Below are 20,356 nucleotides of genomic sequence, written 5' to 3'. Positions count from 1 at the left end.
AACATCTGGCTGCTGAGCCCAGTTCCACATTTTGCGCTCTCTGAAGCAGATGTAATGTCTGCTTAATTCCCAGACAGAGGCACACCTTTAACCTGCTACTTTCCTGTTGCTCATATCACACCGTTTTTTCACACTGCCTAAAAATGTACACATTTCATCAATAGTTGATTCTTTGTAGCTTATTTTCTAGAAAAGTGTCATTAAAATACTTATCCAGCTGACACTTAAGTTCTTTGCTCAAGGGCACCTAATTGGAAGTTCCTGAGGAAGGTCAGAGTGTCAGTCATTCACCTTTCATATCTACATTTTCCAAGCTTAAAGCAGGACCTGTGTAAGCTATGGCTGTCTCTTCTCATTAAGTCTCACCTCTCTCACACTCGCCCATAAAGCACGTTTTATTATAATAATCCAACTTCAGCAAATGTTTGGGATTTGGAGATAGCAGGAGTTCGACTGCAAGGAGAGGAAGAGACTAAGTGAAATCTAATTGAGCAGCCTGGCCAGACATCAGGGCTGGAACAACACCGTGATGAGTGCCAGATGTGGTCCAGTGGAGCCCAAACATTAATAACAAGTCCTCCCCAAAAATCATTTTCAACCATGAGGAGCCTCTAAACGCCCCACAGTTTACAATATCCTAAGCACACACACAACGTCTTGTGTCGGAACTTGGCAAAAGAGCATGTAGCTGTAACTCGGTAGCATGATATTTTACTGTGTGATTTGTTTCGCACTTGCCCCTAATTATTAACTGAAAACTATTGTAACTAAATACAATGCATTTAAAGATGCTGCTATAGTCCTCCGAAACAAGCATTAACAATAGGACTCCATCCTGCTGAAGAATGGCCTTTTAACTTTTTCCAGTAGGTTGAAATGAATGATTTGTATCACAGAGGATATGAACTTAAAATATGGTTTTGTCCTGCTTTTGAACCCTCTTGGATGTAATATACATGCCAATGTCTCTGGAATGATATTCTCTTTCGATGTTCTTCTTCCAAACAAATGGCTCTCAACAAAGACCTGTTACTAAAACAAAAGAAAATTAATTACATGACCTTTATCCAACTTTGGCAGTTTGCCATTTCTCCACATACTGTATGTATTCTATGTCAATAGCTGAGAGACTATACCTACAATGCATGCATACAACTGTATAAGGTAATAGAAATGAGGAGTTACATCAAAGCTTGTCTGTGAAAATAGAATTCCAACTGCATCTTGGTTTGTTCACTTAACATGAGTGCCACTTTTGTTGCTCAAAATAAGGAATAAAAAAAAAATGTCGCTGTATTAGTGTAACAAAATGAGACTTTTATATTTGATAAGTAACCGTAGGAATTGTATAGGAATCATGGATATCCATTAAAATCCCTCTACAATAACTAAACTGTAGCATTACAAATACCAAGAAGTTATTAAAGGTTTGGGGGAAAAGTGGATTTGTGGACCATTCTAAAAGCAGTAAAATGAAAGATATGCTTCCATGAGCATCAAATCTATAACTTAGGCACTGGAGGGCATCAGCCTGTTGGACGGATATCATTCTGTTCTTTCGGCTGTCTTCAGTTCAGCATCCCACAGGCAGCTTCCTTGGTTTGAAGCGGGAGTGCTGGGTAGAATTTTGAGCTGGGTTTTGACCCTGGACACACTTAATGCCTAGTCCTTAACCTAGTCTGCTACCACGGTTTGACCAGCACCATTAAAGCAAGACCTGAAATGAGTTTTTTTTCAAGAGCTGTATAACAGCACAGTTTTCAGGGATTCAGGATTTGCACAATCATGTTTCAGTAGGATTCATTAGTGCGGTTGCTAACATGCCAACAAGCATGGGGCTGCAAGCAAACTGTGGTCAAAGGATGCTTTCGTGAACAGCTGGCCAACCAGTTCATGTATGAGAGTGAAATGAGTTTCATGTTTGCAACACTTCCTCCATGCCAAAACTCTGAAACCAGTGCTCATGGCTCCTGGTGTTCTAATAGTCTAAAAGGAGATATTCTCATTGATTTGACATCCCCGGCACCTTGAAAACATTAGTGATAGTTTTGGCCATGGCTCCCAGTCTTTAATTGACAGCTGAAGTGTAGATACAGTCTTAAAACGAGGAAACAGAGAGAGGGGGGCGCAACATGCAAGCCAGGATGCCCTTGGAAAAAGTTTTTTTCTGTTATTCTGAATAACATGCCATTAAATAACCCTGCAGAGGATATCTGTTGGAAAAAGAAATAATAAATATGAACCAGAATTGTAGCTGGTGGATTTAGAGAGAAATGCCAGCTTAGCAGTCCTAACAAAGCTGGCCACTGGCTAAATCATCCTTGTAGTGTTTAATGCCATCCGGTATAAATGGAAGAGATGGGGAGGAAACCAATGTTTAAGACTTGTAAGCTTTCACGCCAGTGGACAACTTAAGACAGTTCTATGATTTTCATGTAAATGGTTACAAATATTGTGCATTGACAATATAACAGTATATCCAGAAAAAGTGGGTTTAATTACAGACTTTGCCTGACGTGATCATCCATTTGCCATTTTGTATTCAAGGCATGCTTACAACTTGTACGTTCATGTGAATGGTATTTCCATATGAGAAACAGGCGGTATCTACAATAAGAGATGAAGCTGGTATTAGCAGGTCCCATCTTCTTCCAACCAAACAGTGAATCTAGTGGCTGTACAAAAACATTTAGATGGTGTGTCTTCACGTCCTTGCAGGTTTTTGTAGAAGGACTCATCAGTCATTACAGAAGTATGAAAAGACTGAGAGTCACATGCTGGTTTGCACAGACTGCCCTCAGCCCCCTTTGGTACGAAACAGCCGATCGCAGGAACAGTGTGCACGCAAGTGCAAGAAGGTCAAGAAAAGCTTCAACTGCAGGTGACTTCTATTTTGTTTTCCTGAAACATTCTCCTCACTCCTACGCTCCTCCTGTGTTAAACCCAGTATTTACATTTCTGTTGTTTATCATTTGTTCATCTCTCAACGACTTCCCGTGTGATTCGACAGAGCTTTCAACTTTCAGCGGCACAACAGGAAATGTCACTTGCTTCCTTTTGACCGCTTCACCCATGGTGTGCAGAAGCAGGCCAACGTCAACTTTACTTTGTATGAAAAAAAAGGTAAATGTTATTTATTTATCTTTAGAGGCAAAGCCTCTTAAAGTTGAGTTTATGCCCTCTGGTTTTTTTCTCATGTGAACATTCAAGTGCAGACAGATTTACGCATGCAAATTGTTGGTGATTGCAGGTTGCGCTACTTGCGCCGGCTCCCCGCTCTTTAAGGTCTTTGGGTTTTTTGTTGACACAATAAAAGCAACCAACCCCCCTCACACCCTGCTGTTTAATCACTCCATTCGGGAGAGTCGCACGCATCAACACGTAGCAGCCTTAAGTGTCATGTAAACAAAAAAATTCATTGTTTACAGTTGGAACGCAAAGGCTTTCACCGGTGCAGGCTGTGGAATCTAGCACTTTAGAATTTACTGCAAAATTTACAGAAACTCCCACTGGTGACATTTAATGAACTTCTGGCACTTGTCGGTTGGGAATAACACACACGCTGTAAAATAATAAAAAACTCCCTCTAAAAATGTCTTATTGACCATACATGGGCAATTATATTCCAGGTGGTCAAGGCAGCCAAAGCAAGTCAACTTCTAATTGAATAAACGGTGCAGAAATTGACGCATAAAGAGTACACAGAAAGAGTTTGTAGAAGTGAGATGATGAATGGATGTTTTCAAATGCTTTTTATGCCCTTTGTTCTTACTTAGATTATATAAGGGAGTGTATCATCAGCACCAAGGACAACTACAGAGGGAGGAGGTCTTGGACAAAGTCAAACATCACTTGCCAAGCTTGGTCAGATAATAACATCAATGAACACACGTAAGTCCTCTCTTTTCAACCAAGGAAAAGTACGTAACTTACATTTTTGCTGGGAATAAGCAAAGCAAAATGAGAGGAGGAATGGTTATAAACATGCACATTTGACTTTGAGGATGCAGTGCCTTGCTTGATGACACTTTTTAAGGAGTAGAAAGTGTGAATATTTCACTTACCCCTGCCAGATTTCTGTGGATTTGAACCAGCAGCCTTCAAAGTCTGCTTCTCTAATCTTCAAGCTGCCGCCACCTTCCTGGATGCTCCTTTTCTATTTCTGTGTGTCTGATATTGAACAGGCCTCAGCATCTGATTTATAGCTGCTTTAGATCATCCCCTGCACCTCAGGGGTTAAGGGAAGGTGGAGGCTCAGAGGTGGCTGAACGTTTAGCCAGAAACAAGTCTGACTTCTTTCAACACGTGCAGGGATGTCCTCTCCATTGAGGTTGTTTTCCTGCTGCACTCATCAGGTGTATCCCAAAGATGTTTTCCCTTGGCTACAGATCAGTGAATTTGTGACGATGGTTCTGTGCCAGCATCTCATTAGTGGTGCTCATTAGTTTTCAAGATATTTTAACTGCGACAGGGCGGGGGTTTGAGAGACAGAGTAATAAGAGTTTGAAGGAGTGCAGAGTGAAAAATAGGAAGAAGGGAGGAAGAATTAAAGAAAGAAAGTGCAGAACTGTATGGTCATGTGTTCTCTGTTGTCCAGCTGAGCTCACAAAGCAATAGACATACTGAGAGAAAATACAAGTTCAGGGGTTCCCCACATTAAAACACATTACAGTGTTGATCCCCATCCTCTCCTCTCTTCCTCCCTTCCTTTTTCAGAAGCAGCTCTTTACATTAGGAATCCTTTGTCATTGTTTATTTGACACACAGTTCCATTCCTCGTCCCAGATGGCAAATGTAACATCGCCCCGGCTTGTCAACAACTTTTAACTTTCAAAGGGTCAAAGGGAGCTTTACTTAAGGGAGATTTAGTGCCACTGTGGGGTTACCTAACATGGGACTGTCCCGCTGTTTGAGAATTACCACCATAATGAACCACGCACCGTTTGAGGTTCAGGTAACTATTATTTTCATGCTTCACCGATCAGCGTGGGCCAGGGGTGATTTCTCAGGAGGTTCCCTTCCAGGAATGGGACTTCCACCTGTTGACTATATTTAGTTTTTGAACCAAGGTCCCGAAAGAAGTCTGTATTGATGTCCAGCCAAGCATGGAGAATGGAAAATGTGTGTTCATATTAATAACAATAGATAACATTGCAACCATTTAATAATTCCCATAGGGACATTCTTTTATTTTTCTTCACATTTCCACTGGGCGGTCAGTAAGCTGGCTCAGCTATAGAAACACACAGCTGCTTGCAGAGAGTTGGATGAGAAGTTTGATACCACTCTCCTGTCTGCATGGTAAAAATGAAGCAATAGCACCAAAAGCCAATTAGCTTAGCTTTGCACATATACTGGATACAGGTAGAAACAGCTAGCATGGCTTGTCTGATGGTAAAACAATATGATTTTGAACTTCTCCAACTCTCAGCACAAAAGTGAATCAGTGCCTTTTCCAAAATTGCACCGCTCCTTTTACTTGAGCAGTTTAAATAATGTCAGCTGTCACACACTTCTTCCAAAAATCATAATTTATGTCTAAAGATTTATAAAGTCACTGGTCTCGTTGCTTTCATCTGCTACATCACTGAAGCATAGCTATCATTTTGTTGCATGCTGCAAGACATTTTTGCAGCAGTTACTTCAATTCTAGATTTGATCTTTAGTGATATACAAGATTTAGCCAACATGTTTTGCCGGCCCAGAGAGCAAAGCATGTGTGTCTGCGCTCCAATGGGAACAGACTTTGGCAAAGAGATGAATAACTGGCCAACATCTGTTAGTGCAACATCATTATGGATAACTTGCTCCCATGCAGCGGCCTTTTACAGACTCTCACCAGATGCAACCTTTTTTGTAAAGTGAGGGATCTTGTAATTCCATTTATAAATTAGGATACTGTATTACGATAGCAATGTATCAAGCTTGTGAGTTACACACAACAGATGTGAGTTTTGGCACTTTGCAGAGTGCTACAATGAGGGGAACAAGTGTTTTGTTGTAGTTACATGCATAAGTTAAATGTTTAACCCTTCTTATATTTTTCTATAGTTGGGACTATGGTCTGTAACTCAGGACTTTGCCATTTTTCTCTCTTTTTTGCTAAGTTCAATGCTTGAGACTTCTTCCAGTTTTGGGTTGAATGATGTTATGCATTAGTGTAGAAGCCTTGCTTAAGCCCCTGGGCACGCAGGGGAGAGCAGAGCAGACTCCCCCAAGAAAAGAGTCATTGTCTGGGGTAGTGTGTTCAGACAAGCTGCTGAAGGGAGGGTGGACTGGTTCTTTTCTTTTTTCTTTTCTTTTCTCCTGCATATGTTGTTTCTTTTTAAATCATCAATTAAACACAGAGCTCTCGCCTTTGTGCACACTCCATTTTGCACACTTTTTCTTTTCTAAGCACTTAAGTCAGTCACTTCACTTGTTTCTTTTCACCCTTCTTCTATGGCTGCTAAGTTTGTCTCCTGTCTTCCCTCTCTGTCTCCCTTGGTGGGAGGGGGGAATGTGGTCATCATGGATCAGGGGGTGCTGACATGCCAGCTTTTCATCATCCTGCCCTGACAGGAGACACATTTCACACACTACTCATTTAGTATTGGGGTCTCATGCTGCTACTTATTGTTACATCCCATATGTTTGGACTAGCCAGGATCTTTTTCTTACAGTCTTACAGTCGCTAGCTCACACTGACGTGAGGTACCCGATGACAGAGAGGGATTAGGTTTAAACGTGTTCAAAGGCTGCCAGCAAAAGACCTGCTTGGTCTGCTCCAAGTGGCTCGTAGCATTGTTCTGTGCTGTTGGTGGTTACTGTGCTGTGACAGAGTCTGCCTGCTTCACACATGAGGGAGCTGGGATATGGTAGGAATAGGTAAGGCAGTCATGCAAAAGGTGCAAACCTGAAAAGAAGAACCATATTGATGACTTACTTTGCATACAATTTAAGTGACTGTTCATTCTAGTATTGGAAATGTAACCTGGTTATACAATAGGCAATAGCATTTCTTAGAATGAAGCTTAAATCTTAATGTCAATGCCTTTTGAATTTATTTGGTTTGTTACTGAGAGCACTAGCAGACAGGTACGGTACTGTTTACACCAGTGGAGCAGCCAAGTGTGCAAGTACTCCCTAAAATGTATTTGTACAGCTTACAGTATCAGTTAACAATGTCAACCATGTCTGTCTACTCCCCTGTAGGTTTTATCCTGATAGGTACCCAAATCAAGACCTGAGGGAAAACTTCTGTCGTAATCCCAACAATGACCCTGGTGGCCCGTGGTGCTACACCACAGACCCCAACGTACGAGCCGAGGAGTGTGGCATACCACAGTGTTCAGAGGGTAAGACAAACGAGATCACCCATCAATAACATTTTGTCAAAATAATTTTGATTAATATTACAAATTTGCTGTTATGTTTCTTTTTAAGAAGTGTTGGAACATTTAATTAATGTCTTTAGTTTATTTCCACCTTGAAGTCATATGTTATGTTTGCGTTCATTACTAGAGGGAAGCAAGTTTTGATGAGTATTGTTTTCTTTGTTGACCAGAAGTTTGTATGATGTGTAATGGGGAAGATTACCGGGGCAAAATGGACCATACGGAGAGGGGCAAGGAGTGCCAGAGATGGGACTCAATAAGGCCTCACAAACACCACTTCCAGCCCAAAAAGTAAGCTGCAAAGCTGATAATCACATACACTAACCTTTCCCACGGACAATGTTGCACACACCCATGACAGATGCTTAAAAAACTGACGCTAATACTCAGGAGAGGTAGACCTCACCAGTTGTTATGACTCACTTCTCTCCTTCTAAATTCTTTCGTTCCTCCTCGGTATCCTCTCTGTCTCCTCTCTCAGGTATCGGCAAAAAGATTTAAAGGACAACTACTGTCGTAATCCAGATAATCGTCTTCGTCCCTGGTGCTACACCATGGATCCCAAAACTCCGTGGGAGTACTGCAACATTACTTTGTGTGGTAAGAGCCTATGTACTTTATTTACAGTACTCTAAGTGTGGGGCTTGGGTTCATGTGGACAAAGTCTTTGACAAATCAACTAAAGACCTTTAACTGATGTATTATTATTATAACAGTATGTATCACAAAGTTAGAGAGCCACTAAAAGAACCAAAAGTGGACATGTCATTCAGGATCCCTTGCTTGGTTTTGACATTCTGTGGTTGGGTGCTACTTGCTAATGATTTGAGGACGCTTGGGGGTTTTTACATTCAGGACTTTGGTGGTTGTGGTGGTCAGAGTAAGAAAGCTCTTCCTATCCCCTCCCACAGTCACATAAGGCTTTTGTTTCTCCGGCTGGGTGTTTCATGTGGTGCTTGACTTCCACTGCTTCTACCGAAACAAGGGAGAGTAAATATGTTGTTTCTAATAGGGAAGGGTCTGACTTCACTGAGCCTGAAATGTTTTTCTGAGACCACTCACAGATGACAAGTGGCTGTAAAATAGTGTTGGACAATAGATGCTATTATACAGAGATGTCTCACATGGCCATAAGAAGACTTAATAGTTGTTTTAGTGTTATGAATATCATGATGTACATTATACAAACAACTGACAAATTAAAGGAACATAATGAATGCAGATGTTGCCATACAAGACACACAAAGATACTTGAATGGTTTGCTTAGTATGAAAATGATGTGAATCTGTAATAGCCAGATCTCAATCCAGTTAAAAACCTGTGGGATTTTGTATTGACGTGTTTGACAGCACTATCTAACACCATAATCAAAACACTGTTGAGACATCTCACATGTGCTACTCAGAGAACCGAGGTTACACAAGCAACCTGAAGATGTTCATTAAGAGGAAATGCCAAATTGTCTCCGGTTCCAGCTTTTACTATTTTTTAGAATAAAAAGTATAGACTAAATACTTGGTTAATTGTAAAAATGATCAACAGATTAAATAAAAATTTAAATAATCACTAATTGCAACCCTATTGTATTTAATAGGGTACTATATGTTTTTAGACATATATGTGGAGGCTATAAGCAATATAAATTCAGTCATATTACATTTGACAGAATCTGACAGAGTTGTAGTTTACATAATGTGTGCCTTCATATGTATTGTAAGAGATAGACGGAAAAGAAGAAAATTGAAGAATTTATTCTTTTTTTTCTTTGAAACGTCAAGGAAATATTCCTTCATGCACACCCACAAACACACGGAGCATCTCTCATTGTCTCTGACACATACACAAATGTAGTTTACAGTACAGGTTATGATTTACAGTAAGGGTGGAGGATCTGCATTTGTCCAGATGTGTGCATCCCTCAATGCCTGCCCTCAGAAAGATAAAAACCATTGACCTGTACCACGCAGTGCACACAGACACTGGCATGCATTACATCAAGCCAAAGAATCCCTCTTTTCCATCCACCTTTTCATTTCTGCCTCAAAACATTCCTTTTCCTCCTCCATCTTCTCCCATCTCATTTGTCAAAGGCTAAAGAAACAGAGACAGAAATCCGGAGGGGAGAAGTCGCTCCCCATGTACTGCTATTCCTGCAGAATTCCATTTAAAGATGTTTGGAATAGTTTTCCAGTGGATAAAGTTGCCCCAGCCAGACCGGGTTGGATGTGATATCTTTGGTGGGGTTGCAATAAACAAATCCACCAGAAACAGAACTTTAGCGTTTATTGTTGATGCAAAGATGCATTCATAAGTATGATCAGGCTGTAGGTTTTTCTTACAACAATCTGTAAAATTGTGTGCCGTCAGCAATTTAAATGCATATTGTGTTTGGAGGGCCCTACTGTAGGTGCAAGAATGTGGGGCACTAATGTTATGAATACACAGAAAGTTCCCTAACACAGCTGAGACAAGGTTTAAGTTAGGAATCAGGTTATTTAATGCCAGATGCACAACAATTATAGAAGCAGTTGTTGTCACTGAAAATCTTGGGTCTCGAGCTCCCTTTTAGCCTGGTTGACACCAGACCCTTCTCAGTTGTAACTTAGAGTGACTTGCAGAGCAAATGTGCAGAACTTGGGTGATTGGGGTCTCCGATTATCCTGGTGTCCTTCTTACTGCCTCACTGGCTGAAGAAGTCCACCATGGATGACGAGTCTGTCCCGGTCAAGGGCTGAGCAGTTTTCCCCACCCTCTGTAGAGCCTTACAGTTAACGGAGGAGTAACTGCCATACCAGGTGGTGCTGCAGTCACTCAGGATACTCTAAGTGCACCTGTACAAGTTCTAGAGTAGCCTGGAGTCCATGTTTAACCTCTTACGCCTGCGGAGGAAGAAGAGCTGTTGTCTAGCAGACTTTGTGATAATGTTGGTGGGGTGAGTCCAGGTCAGATCCTTGCTGATGTGAACCCAGAGGAACCTGAAGCTGCTGACTCTCTAAAAATGTATGGGGGAATGAAGGCGGGGAGTGCTACTGTTTTTGATCATCTGTCTCTATGTTTAACATGACACATTCTTCTGGGGATTAACATCTCCCTTCTTCGCGCCCCTTCCTCCCTCTGCCTTCGGTTTCTACATCTATCTGTCTTTAGTAACCCTTTTTTCTCATTCTTACACTTACAGTTGCAATGTATGTCTTTTACTTTTTTGCTAGATTCTGACTCGAGTGAGGACACAGATGTCAATGTAACAACATCCTGTGTCCAGGGAAAAGGCACAGATTACCGAGGCACAATGAATGTCACTCCGGAGGGTGTGACATGTCAGCGCTGGGACTTACAGTTGCCCCATAACCATTCCTTTCTTCCACAGAACTTCAAATGCAAGTGAGTAATGTTTGTATCATGGCCCCTTGACAGCTTGAATTAATTTCTGTCCTCTGTGTCAAGGAGGTGAATTGTTAATTTTGAGCATTTGTATGTTGGAATGCCAAAAAGAAAAAATATGAGCATGAAACATAATAAATAACAGCTTTGCTGTAAAAAAAAAAATACATCAGCACCATCATTTAAATTGTAGTTTGTGTATGTGTTTTAGAGATCTCAGAGAGAACTACTGCCGTAACCCTGATGGTGCAGATTACCCATGGTGCTTCACTACAGACCCTAATCAGAGGATAGCCAACTGCACCAACATCCCCAGCTGTGATGCTGAGGCCACACAAAAAATAGGTAAATTACTTTACTTAAAATCTTAAAGAAAACAAAAAAATATGGGGAAATAGGCTTATTTATGTTCTTTCTCAAGGTTAGACAAGAAAATGTATACTACTGTCACTGTAGGCTAACTGTTTACACTTGTTCCTGGTCTTTTTGCTAAGCAAGCGGTGACTCTAGCACTCACAGATATGAGTGAATTTAACTTTATGTATTTCCCAAAATGCCATACTATTAATTAAAGAATACTGATGTTTCCTAAGCAATACACTACAAAAGAATTTAAAATATCAATGTTGTTTCTTGAATAATGTGATTGGAATACAAAACAAAAAATGCTGTCGAAAGCCGAGTGCATGTTTTTGCAAAGTAAAGTAACACAGACACTTTTTATATAGTTCCCGTAGGACTGGGCCACTTGGCAGCATGCTGCCCAATGAATTCCGTTTCATGGAAGAACAACAATACCAGACTTCGGCATTACTGCTTACTATCATTTCCCATGTTTCTCTGCTTTACATTTACAGTAAGATTACCACACATGTTAAACTGCAGCCAGTCTGTTTGTAACTTCCTACAGCCCTTCTTCTGCTTCTGTTTAGGAACAGACATTTTAAGGTTTAAAGATTGCTACCACCGGTAAAATAGGGGCCCTTGACATTCAGGTCATCTAAACCACAAAACAAGCCAAAAATCCGAACTTAATTATGTTATGTTTGCATTAATGAGAAAGACAGCCACCACCCAAATCATGTATGTAGTTCTTTGGCCAATGCTCACTCACTAATTGCATTTAAGTGTTTGAAAAACTGATGGGCTGAGTAATTCTATGCTATCCTGGGATACTGATATTTAACAAGAAGGTCTGAAATAATAATATCCCTTTTCTCCCGTAGAATGTTATGAAGACAACGGAGAGACGTACAGGGGCACTTTATCCATAACTCGATCGGGGATTCCCTGTGCAGACTGGTTGCATCACATAAACAGGTAATACAGTTGTTTATTCTGCACATTTAATATTTTGTTTCGCTCTTACTTTCAACTCATAGTCAAGCTTTAAGGTGCAATATGTAATACTGACAGCTAATGTTTAAAATAGTTACTGCAGTACAAATTCAATATACTGGGGCGAGTCGTCTCCCTCGCCCCCTCCTCCCAGACTCAAAGTTCACAGAGGCTGCAAGGCTGAGACTGCAGCATCCACAACGATGTTGCTAGATGTGTTAACAGTTAACAAGGTTAGCATAGCACCGTTAGCCAGGACCAGTCAGGATCACTTTACTGGCTGTGTCTCAAATTTTTTTGCGAGTAAGAGGTAGCTATGTAATTTAATGTGAGTACACAAATGTTGAAATGACATAAAATGCCCGTCCCTTGCAGCTGTGATAAATTGGACTGAAGCTAATGCTTAGCTGTGCAGGTGGAAAATAACCCACTCAGTGTTCTTTTGGGCTCTGAGCTGTCTCCATCTTTCAAATACATCTGCAATATTTACTCAGGGTTTGTTACATCTCTGGTCACGTTTTTTTTAGGTCGGGTAGAACATAACTCTGTTGATCCTGTTTGTTTGTTTACTACTTTCATGGCTGTACTAACCTTACAGCTATAGCACACTAGGTTTACATTTTTACAGGTATATCTGGCAACCCGGCCTGGCTGTCAAACTGGGCCGTTGATAACAACACACATGCCAAAACACAAAGGGAAATTTCAAAAGGAGAAAATACTGGCATTAGCATTGTTGTAAGAAAATATAGTTTTCAATTTAGCATGTTTCCTTAATATCTGCTAAAGCATTGGGGTCATTTGGGGATTTATTACAGTAAATATATATTACATATTGGACCTTTAAGCTCTACTGAGAAACCCTGAAGATGTTGAGAGGCTCACATTCTTTTTAGCTGGGTTGATGAGTGTTTGTTGATGACTTAGCTCCCATTGCCTAGTGAAAATCCCCTTCATATGAATGAAGCTAAGCAGTGAAAACAAACAGAAAGAGGAAATCAGGGGGTTGCTCAGGGGTCAATACCAGGCCCAATTATTTTTCATCTATCTGACGAGAGGAAACCCTGTTGTGACCCATCCTGACAGAAAGGTTGCCCACTCCAGAGTTGTTGCTTCATGCTTAAGTCAGGCTGTTGGAATTACTTAATTTACAGGAATTTTAAAAGCCAAAATGGCACAGACAGATGGACATGTTCCAGAGCCGACCCCTGACCCCAGGAAGTGCTTTCTGAGCAAAGTAGATCAAAGCCAATCAGCTCCCTCGCATAGACTGCAACCAGACATACTGGCTACCCTGCACAAGGTCAAGGGTCATCCCAGGAAAAACTGCTGAGAGCTACAGCTTGTTTAACATTCTCCTGGGATGTGGAATTATCTTCACCTCCTGACAAATTGTCGGCCATTGCTTAGCATTTTAGCATTATTTTTGTGCGTGTGTGTCCAAACTCCCACTGAGTGATTGCTTTTCAGTAATACTTTGGATATCATTATTTTGGATTACATTTAATTATCATAGAGCCAAGTAGAACATTGTAAAAAGACACAATTAAATGTGAATTCCTACAAATGGGGAGCACAACTAAATTGTTCTATCGAGGATGTGGCTCCTGCTGGTCTCAGCCCTGCTGAATGCTTAGTGCATACTTTTATACTCCCATGAGTACTCTTCACAAAACTCTGTGTTTCCTTCTACGGGCTCTGTGCAGCAAATGTAGTCGATTCATTTCACTATAGGAAAGCCAGACTCAGACTTCCCAGGCATACCATTGTTACTTACAGTGTGTATGTACAGTGTGGGAGTGATGGTGTGTGTGCAACCCCATGTATGCACATGCTTGTGTGTTCTTAGAGTGTGTCTATGAATCTTCATTAGAAATGGCACAGTGTTAGTTATTTGTGCAAAATATTAAATGGAATATAAGAATCTGCATTTCTGTGTTTTACAGTGGGGATTCTCACTCTACAGAATCCCATGTAGGGCTGGAGAAGAACTACTGCCGGAACCCGGACCGGGACAAACATGGCCCCTGGTGTTACACCAATCCAAATAACCGTTTGGCCTGGGACTACTGCAAACTGCGGCACTGTGAGTGGCTTAATTAACCTCGGTCTCTGTAACAGTAGATACAGTATGTACCTGTTGAAGTGAAAAATGAAGAGGCAGAGTGTTTATTTCCAGTGGTGAGAGTTCAATTCAGTAACACAAAGTGTGTGTCTTTCCATAGTAGCGTTTAGAAATGTTTAGAACTTGGATTCCTATCTTAGTTGCATTTCTGAAAGCACAGCACGTACAGATGCAATTGACGTAAGTATGTGTGTATGTATATATATATATATATATGTATGTATGTATGTATGTATATGTATGTATATATATATATATATATATATATATATATATATATATATATATATATATATATATATATATATATATATATATATATATATATATATGCTGTGGTTAAAAGTAAGAATGTGTGAAATGTTGAGAAAAGATTTAGCAGACTTTTTAGAGGTCTGCCCATTTTCACACATGTGGGCACCTGGCTAATTACTGCAGAAAGCAGGTGTGGACTGTTGGTTTCAGGGAATTCCGAAACTGTCACTGTCTATTCATTTGAAAGCATATTTTCATCACTTTGCCTTTGAGATGCTTGCTTTTAAATATGTATGCACTTAACAGATTGTGTATTTTGTGTATTATGTGTTCATCTGCAGAAATGAACAGTACTTGTCTGCAACATGTCATGAAGCCCAAAAAGTGGGGAAGGTATATTAGAATGTGTAGTAAGGTCAGCAGCAGACTCTGATCAAGCAACAAGAACAACAACAACAGGTGTCAGAAAGTTGTTGAGGCTAATTCTTTTACTCATAAAATGTCATCATGATTAGATATTTTAGTGTCAGCCAGGGACAATTTGGTCCTGATCATCCCTGACCCCTTTAATCTTTCAGGTAAACACAACATGCACAGGCAAGAATGTGACCAATGCCCCATTTTGATTACAGCTGCTTCTAAAAGAGCATTATTAATTGGCATTCAGTTTAAAGAAGAAGACAGTGTTGGTAAATGGGTGCAGTGCAATGAAATAACACAAGTGGTCTAGCTTTGCAGTCTTTGTAGACTTCAATAAAATGTCATAACTTTGTTGTCATACAGCTTGTCTGGTGGCTTATGTGATCTGTTAGCTGTGGTCTTTTCCAATTATCAGAGAATACATGATGCTCAAACATCAAACAGATGCAGGTCTCTGCTTCCGTCCTTTTACTGGGGAAAACACACACAAGCAGCCGGACCCACAATTTTCATTTGGCTGGTTTCAATCTGGTCACTTTTAAGAGCCTCTTTTAAATGGCTGGACAATAATTTCCATAATGTAAAACATATCTTCCATGAAGGTTTTGGGGTCTTGAGCAAATTTATTTTCTGTGGTTGCTGAGTGTTATAGCCTCCAACAATGATTTAGAGATAGGGCTTTATAAAGTAAAGAAGGGTGCCTTTTTAAATTAGGTTTTATGCTTTGTGTGTTAATGTATGGTTAGTGGTCTAAATTATTTCCTGCTGCTGCTGTGAGGTCTCTTCTTACTGTTGTGCTTTTCTTTACTTCTATCAGGTGAATCAGCTACAGTGGCTCCTCAGCCGATCAGTGAGTATTGCTTTGGCTTTTTTCAGTCTAGTCCTCTTCCTCGTCCTCTTATCTATAATCTTGTCCATTTTTTCTTTTCAGTCTTTATTTCAAATCTGTCTGTTGTTATGTACCTTACTAAACAAATCATTTTGTATGGTTGCCTTTTGTAGTTTTAATAAACATTCCCCCCACATTAACATGGAAATAACACATCCATCTAAAATGCACCATAAAAATGTCTTCTCGTTTAGCTTTAACTGGGCCCAAGATATCATGTTTTGTGCATATAAACACAAGAATCGTTGGAGGACACCAAGTGCAAGGTTCAGATGGCAGCTGGGTTGTGAGCATCCAGAGAGAGTAAGTCATTTGACATCATTGTTTTTCCAAAATGTTTCAAATGTTTCCGTTTTTAGGCTTTTATACCTACTGTTATGTTTCTTTTTCTTAGGAAGATTCATTTGTGCGGGGGGTCATTAATCAGAGAAGATTGGGTTTTGACAGACCAACAGTGCTTCACCTCCTGGTAATACTCCACCTTTTCATCTCTGTCCAACAAACTTTCACCACATCCTTCTCTCATTGACCTTTTCCATTTATCTCTCAAACCTTTCCTTTTTGAGTTGCCGCTCTCTTGTTAATACTGTCTAACGTAAAGATGTGGGGTGTATCCTGTTTATGAAAGGTTACTCCCTCCCCGACAGGCTTGACCTGAGATATGGAACCGAATGGTTTGCCCTGAAGATCTGTTTAACTTCTTTAGTTTTGTGTGTCAGAGCCAGTCATATACATATAATATCTCCACATCTGAAGTACTGACTTTAAAGAAAATGCCCCTATCTCTGTTGTTATGTACAGTTCTCTAGGTACTGCATATGGTGTACATCAGTGGCTTTTAGCTCATTTTGTTAGGCCTGATGTCGAGGAAAAACATTTTTTGCTTTAAGACTCTGCTTTTTGCCTTGCTCAAATTTGTCTGTCAAAGGTGAGACCACTGTAGGTTTAATAAAGGTTGTACAGTACCTTAAAGCAGTACTCCAGCCATTTTAGTGTTGCACTTTCTATTAAGGTGGGAAACTCACTAAAAAAGATCAAAGCAGCAGAGTCCAAGATATCCTGCCTCCAGTATGGGTACAGGTAGGTTTACAACTTACATCTTGGTCTTTGTGGTCATCAGTGTTCCAGATCTCAAGGATTACAGTGTGCAGGTTGGTCTGCGGCACCTCAATGAATCCGCAAGCCACCCAAGACTACGCATATCTCGCCTGATATGTGGCCCAGAAGGATCCAATTTGGTTATGCTGAAACTAGAAGAGTAAGTTCTCAACTACTTACTAGGTTTCCACTTATTTATGTTCTGCTGTTAGAGCTGTTAGAGCATAACTAGTCATATGGAAAACTATTTAATCTTTTGGATTGTACCAATTTCACCACATACATTTTTATTGATCTAAAATAAAAAAAACATCTCTCATTTGCCTTACTGTATGTGTCTCTTTTGTGCGCATACAGTATGTTTTATTTTGAAAATTAGTTAATTTTGATTATTATTTTTTTTGTTCTAGTCCGGCCCCTGTGTCTGAAGGTGCCTCCACTATTCATCTTCCAGTAAAAGAGTGTCACATCACCGAAGGCACCAACTGCACCATGTATGGATGGGGGGAAACTAAAAGTACTGTCTTCTTTCACCAATATGCCATGCCACTATGCATTTCAACCACTATTCCTACAAGAATGTCTGTAACTTTTACACTGCATATTCGTCTCTGTTCAGACGCAGGCTACGATGATGCACTGAACGCTTTGACCATGCCCATGGTCAACAATGACATGTGCTCACAAATTAAAGGAGATGCTGGGGAAAGCAGAATATGTGCTGGTGGCAAAAGAGGAGAAGGCGTATGTGATGTAAGAACAGAAGGGACCTGAATACTACATGGAAACTACCTGTTATTTACTATTTATCTAAAGAACTAGTCCCAATGAAAATGGTTTACATTAAACATATATTAAACATATATCAATAAATATCAAAAATGTCAAATGTAAATGACAGTTTGGTTTAGTTTGACAACAATACAGAATAATGTCCTTGTTAGCGTGCTGGCTCTCTGAAATCTCGTCCTCTACCTTTTCTTGCAGAAAGACAATGGCGGCCCATTGGTTTGCCAGGAACATGAACGCAAAGTCATCATTGGCGTGAGCATCCAAAGGACAAAATGCGCCTCATCGCAGCCTGCACTTTTTGTTAACGTTGCATTCTACTCTGAGTGGATATACAAAGTGTTCAAACTTTACCCCAGTTTGGAAAGGAACTGATCGTGTGGTGTGAAAATCAACCCCATGCATGACTGTACCACAGCCTGCAAGAGGAGGGCGGCGGCTTTGGGCCAACAAATTCCAAGACCGCTCTAGCATGGACCACAGGGGACAAATGAGGAAAATCACCTGACGGAAAGTGCCCATTTGGGGATTTTGTAGATGAATTTGTCATTTTACGGAGATGACAGATTAGTGATTGAAGACTGGATAAACCGATTGGAATCTCATCCTTTCTTCCACTTTGCAAATGAAGACATCCCAGTTTTTTTGCCCTAAAATAATTTTTTTACAACCAAAGTCTCTGGCACATTTACGGCATACTAATTGTATTTTGACATGTTCAGAATTTCTGAAGCCATGCAAACCAAGACAATGACAATGACTCAGTATTATCTCCTGGAATATACTTGAATATGGACAAAACCCTGTTATCTGGAGGTTCACACATGAGTTACCCTCCTGTGACTGGGACTTTTTTAATGTGTTCAGTGGGACAAAACATATCTTATTACTTCCAACACATTTGATGCAGATGAATAATTGTGGTGTTATTTAATGTGAACAAATATATCTGATCATACATTTAAGGATGCCTTACAAATACCACAGCAAAAATGATATGTATTAATTCACCTTCTGACGTAATCCAACAAAGAATTATTGTAATACCAATAAGGGAGGAAGATATAAGCATGAAACTGTATTAGGTAGTATAGACACCTGAAGTCCCAGTGAAAAAATTGTGATCAAATCAAGCCTCTAATCCAGCAAAGGTCAATATTTGGCTTTAGATATAACAGTAGTTAGGTATATAAAACACACTATTGCTGCTTGAAATGCAAACTGCAGCAGCCTTGGCAAACCATGCCGTGCTAATTGTGTGCAGTAGCTGGACTACCTTTTCCCCAGTTAGCTGTAACTGTTAGATTCCCCGTGAGAGAGTCTAAGTAGGACTGAGCAAACTGCTCCAAAGTCTTATGCTAATATTTGTAGCATGAGAGAGAGAAGAGTCATGCCAAATATAACATGGCTATTTGGTCTCCAGTTTGGAGGGAACTTTGGCCCCTGGTGGGCTGTGTGTGGTCAGCAGGATATTTTATACTTTTTTGTTTCATGGAAAGAGACTCCTTATGTACATACTGTAAGTGCAGATTTATTGAGTATGGTTCTGCTGTGCTGTAAGATATTATAGGTCTTATAGATCTGGAATATTTTTGGTTCACTGAGTAATAACGTAACCTAATGGCTTCATCGGGCCTCTGATCATGTTTGATATTTAAAGAGACTGGTAGCTTGTATGTAGTAGTTAGTATATTTATTTTTTTAAATTAGCAGAAGACATGGTTTGAAAATAATCCAGATTTTGGTGTGATATTTAGAATTTGTGTTTTTGTTCTGAGAGTAATTTGAAATAACAAGAAGATTGCAAGCAGGCATGGTTGACTCACAGGTAGTGGCCACACAAACATGAAATAACATGCTAGTTTACAGTATGCTTCAGTCAGTTTAACCTTTAAATTTAGAAGTGCTTCTCGTGGGCTAAATAAGTATTGTTCTGCCCTGACTTTAACTGTATATACACAAACACAAATGCATGCACAAACACAAATATGTGTCAAATTGTGTGCAATACTTTTATCATATGATGTAAAACTATAGGCATTAGATTAAAGTACAAGAACAGTTTATTTACAAAAATAAAACAAAAAACTGAAACATCTTACACCAAGTTTCTTGCATTTAAAATAATATAAATAAAGCCAATACAAGAGATAGAGAATGAGTACATTATCACTGACTACATGGCTACCCAAATGAACACTTGTGCTGATGAGGGTATTTACTCAATCAGTTGGACTACAAAAAGTAAGTTTTTCTAACAAATGTCTCTGTTTACAACCATTTCTGAATTAGGTAAAGTTTGCAATTAGCCAGATGATGCTTATAGCCCTAAAGGCCTCAAACGATACCGAAATGGCCCTATGATTCCCCAATCAGTAAGCATTAAAATCCATAATATTTGACTCATATTTGTGTGGCTCCTACAGAAACGTTTAACAATGTATTATATTCTCAGCTCTGACACAACTGTTCTGAATATCACATAGCACTACATAGCAAAAAATGAACACATATTAATATTAGGGGGCTTTCCCATCAGCCGTTGAGTAATTGCCATTGCGGTTGGTTTCAAAGACCATGACTGTATACATTTAAATTATAACTGTGGCCTTAATAGTTTGAGGACAAATTCATTCCTCTTATAGCCTTGCACATGTTAACACCAAGATGAAAGTCTATGAAGT

At 39.8% G+C, this 20,356-nt stretch overlaps 1 protein-coding gene across 2 annotated transcripts in view; it reads left to right on the top strand.

Moving 5' to 3' along the window:
• The window catches only part of hgfa (hepatocyte growth factor a), a 21,343-nt gene extending 1,464 nt beyond the window's left edge, over positions 1 to 19,879 (top strand). The window contains exons 2-18 of one of the 2 annotated variants that reach the window (XM_034863951.1): positions 2,719 to 2,881; positions 3,011 to 3,123; positions 3,777 to 3,891; positions 7,195 to 7,337; positions 7,547 to 7,667; positions 7,858 to 7,976; positions 10,587 to 10,758; positions 10,970 to 11,103; positions 11,985 to 12,078; positions 14,043 to 14,182; positions 15,714 to 15,746; positions 15,980 to 16,088; positions 16,180 to 16,254; positions 16,906 to 17,043; positions 17,294 to 17,400; positions 17,503 to 17,636; positions 17,871 to 19,879. In XM_034863951.1, coding sequence (XP_034719842.1) covers positions 2,719 to 2,881; positions 3,011 to 3,123; positions 3,777 to 3,891; positions 7,195 to 7,337; positions 7,547 to 7,667; positions 7,858 to 7,976; positions 10,587 to 10,758; positions 10,970 to 11,103; positions 11,985 to 12,078; positions 14,043 to 14,182; positions 15,714 to 15,746; positions 15,980 to 16,088; positions 16,180 to 16,254; positions 16,906 to 17,043; positions 17,294 to 17,400; positions 17,503 to 17,636; positions 17,871 to 18,047 — 2,087 coding nt within the window. In that variant the 3' untranslated portion in view covers positions 18,048 to 19,879. Of the gene's footprint in view, positions 1 to 2,718; positions 2,882 to 3,010; positions 3,124 to 3,776; positions 3,892 to 7,194; positions 7,338 to 7,546; positions 7,668 to 7,857; positions 7,977 to 10,586; positions 10,759 to 10,951; positions 11,104 to 11,984; positions 12,079 to 14,042; positions 14,183 to 15,713; positions 15,747 to 15,979; positions 16,089 to 16,179; positions 16,255 to 16,905; positions 17,044 to 17,293; positions 17,401 to 17,502; positions 17,637 to 17,870 lie in introns of both variants that reach the window. The other variant, XM_034863950.1, reaches the window with a different exon arrangement.
• Positions 19,880 to 20,356: the final 477 nt, after the last annotated feature.

Source organism: Etheostoma cragini, chromosome 23 (assembly GCF_013103735.1).
Source record: "Etheostoma cragini isolate CJK2018 chromosome 23, CSU_Ecrag_1.0, whole genome shotgun sequence".
NCBI lineage: Eukaryota > Metazoa > Chordata > Actinopteri > Perciformes > Percidae > Etheostoma > Etheostoma cragini.
Note: the sequence above shows the minus strand (reverse complement) of the source record. Positions and strands in the feature narration are given on the sequence as shown.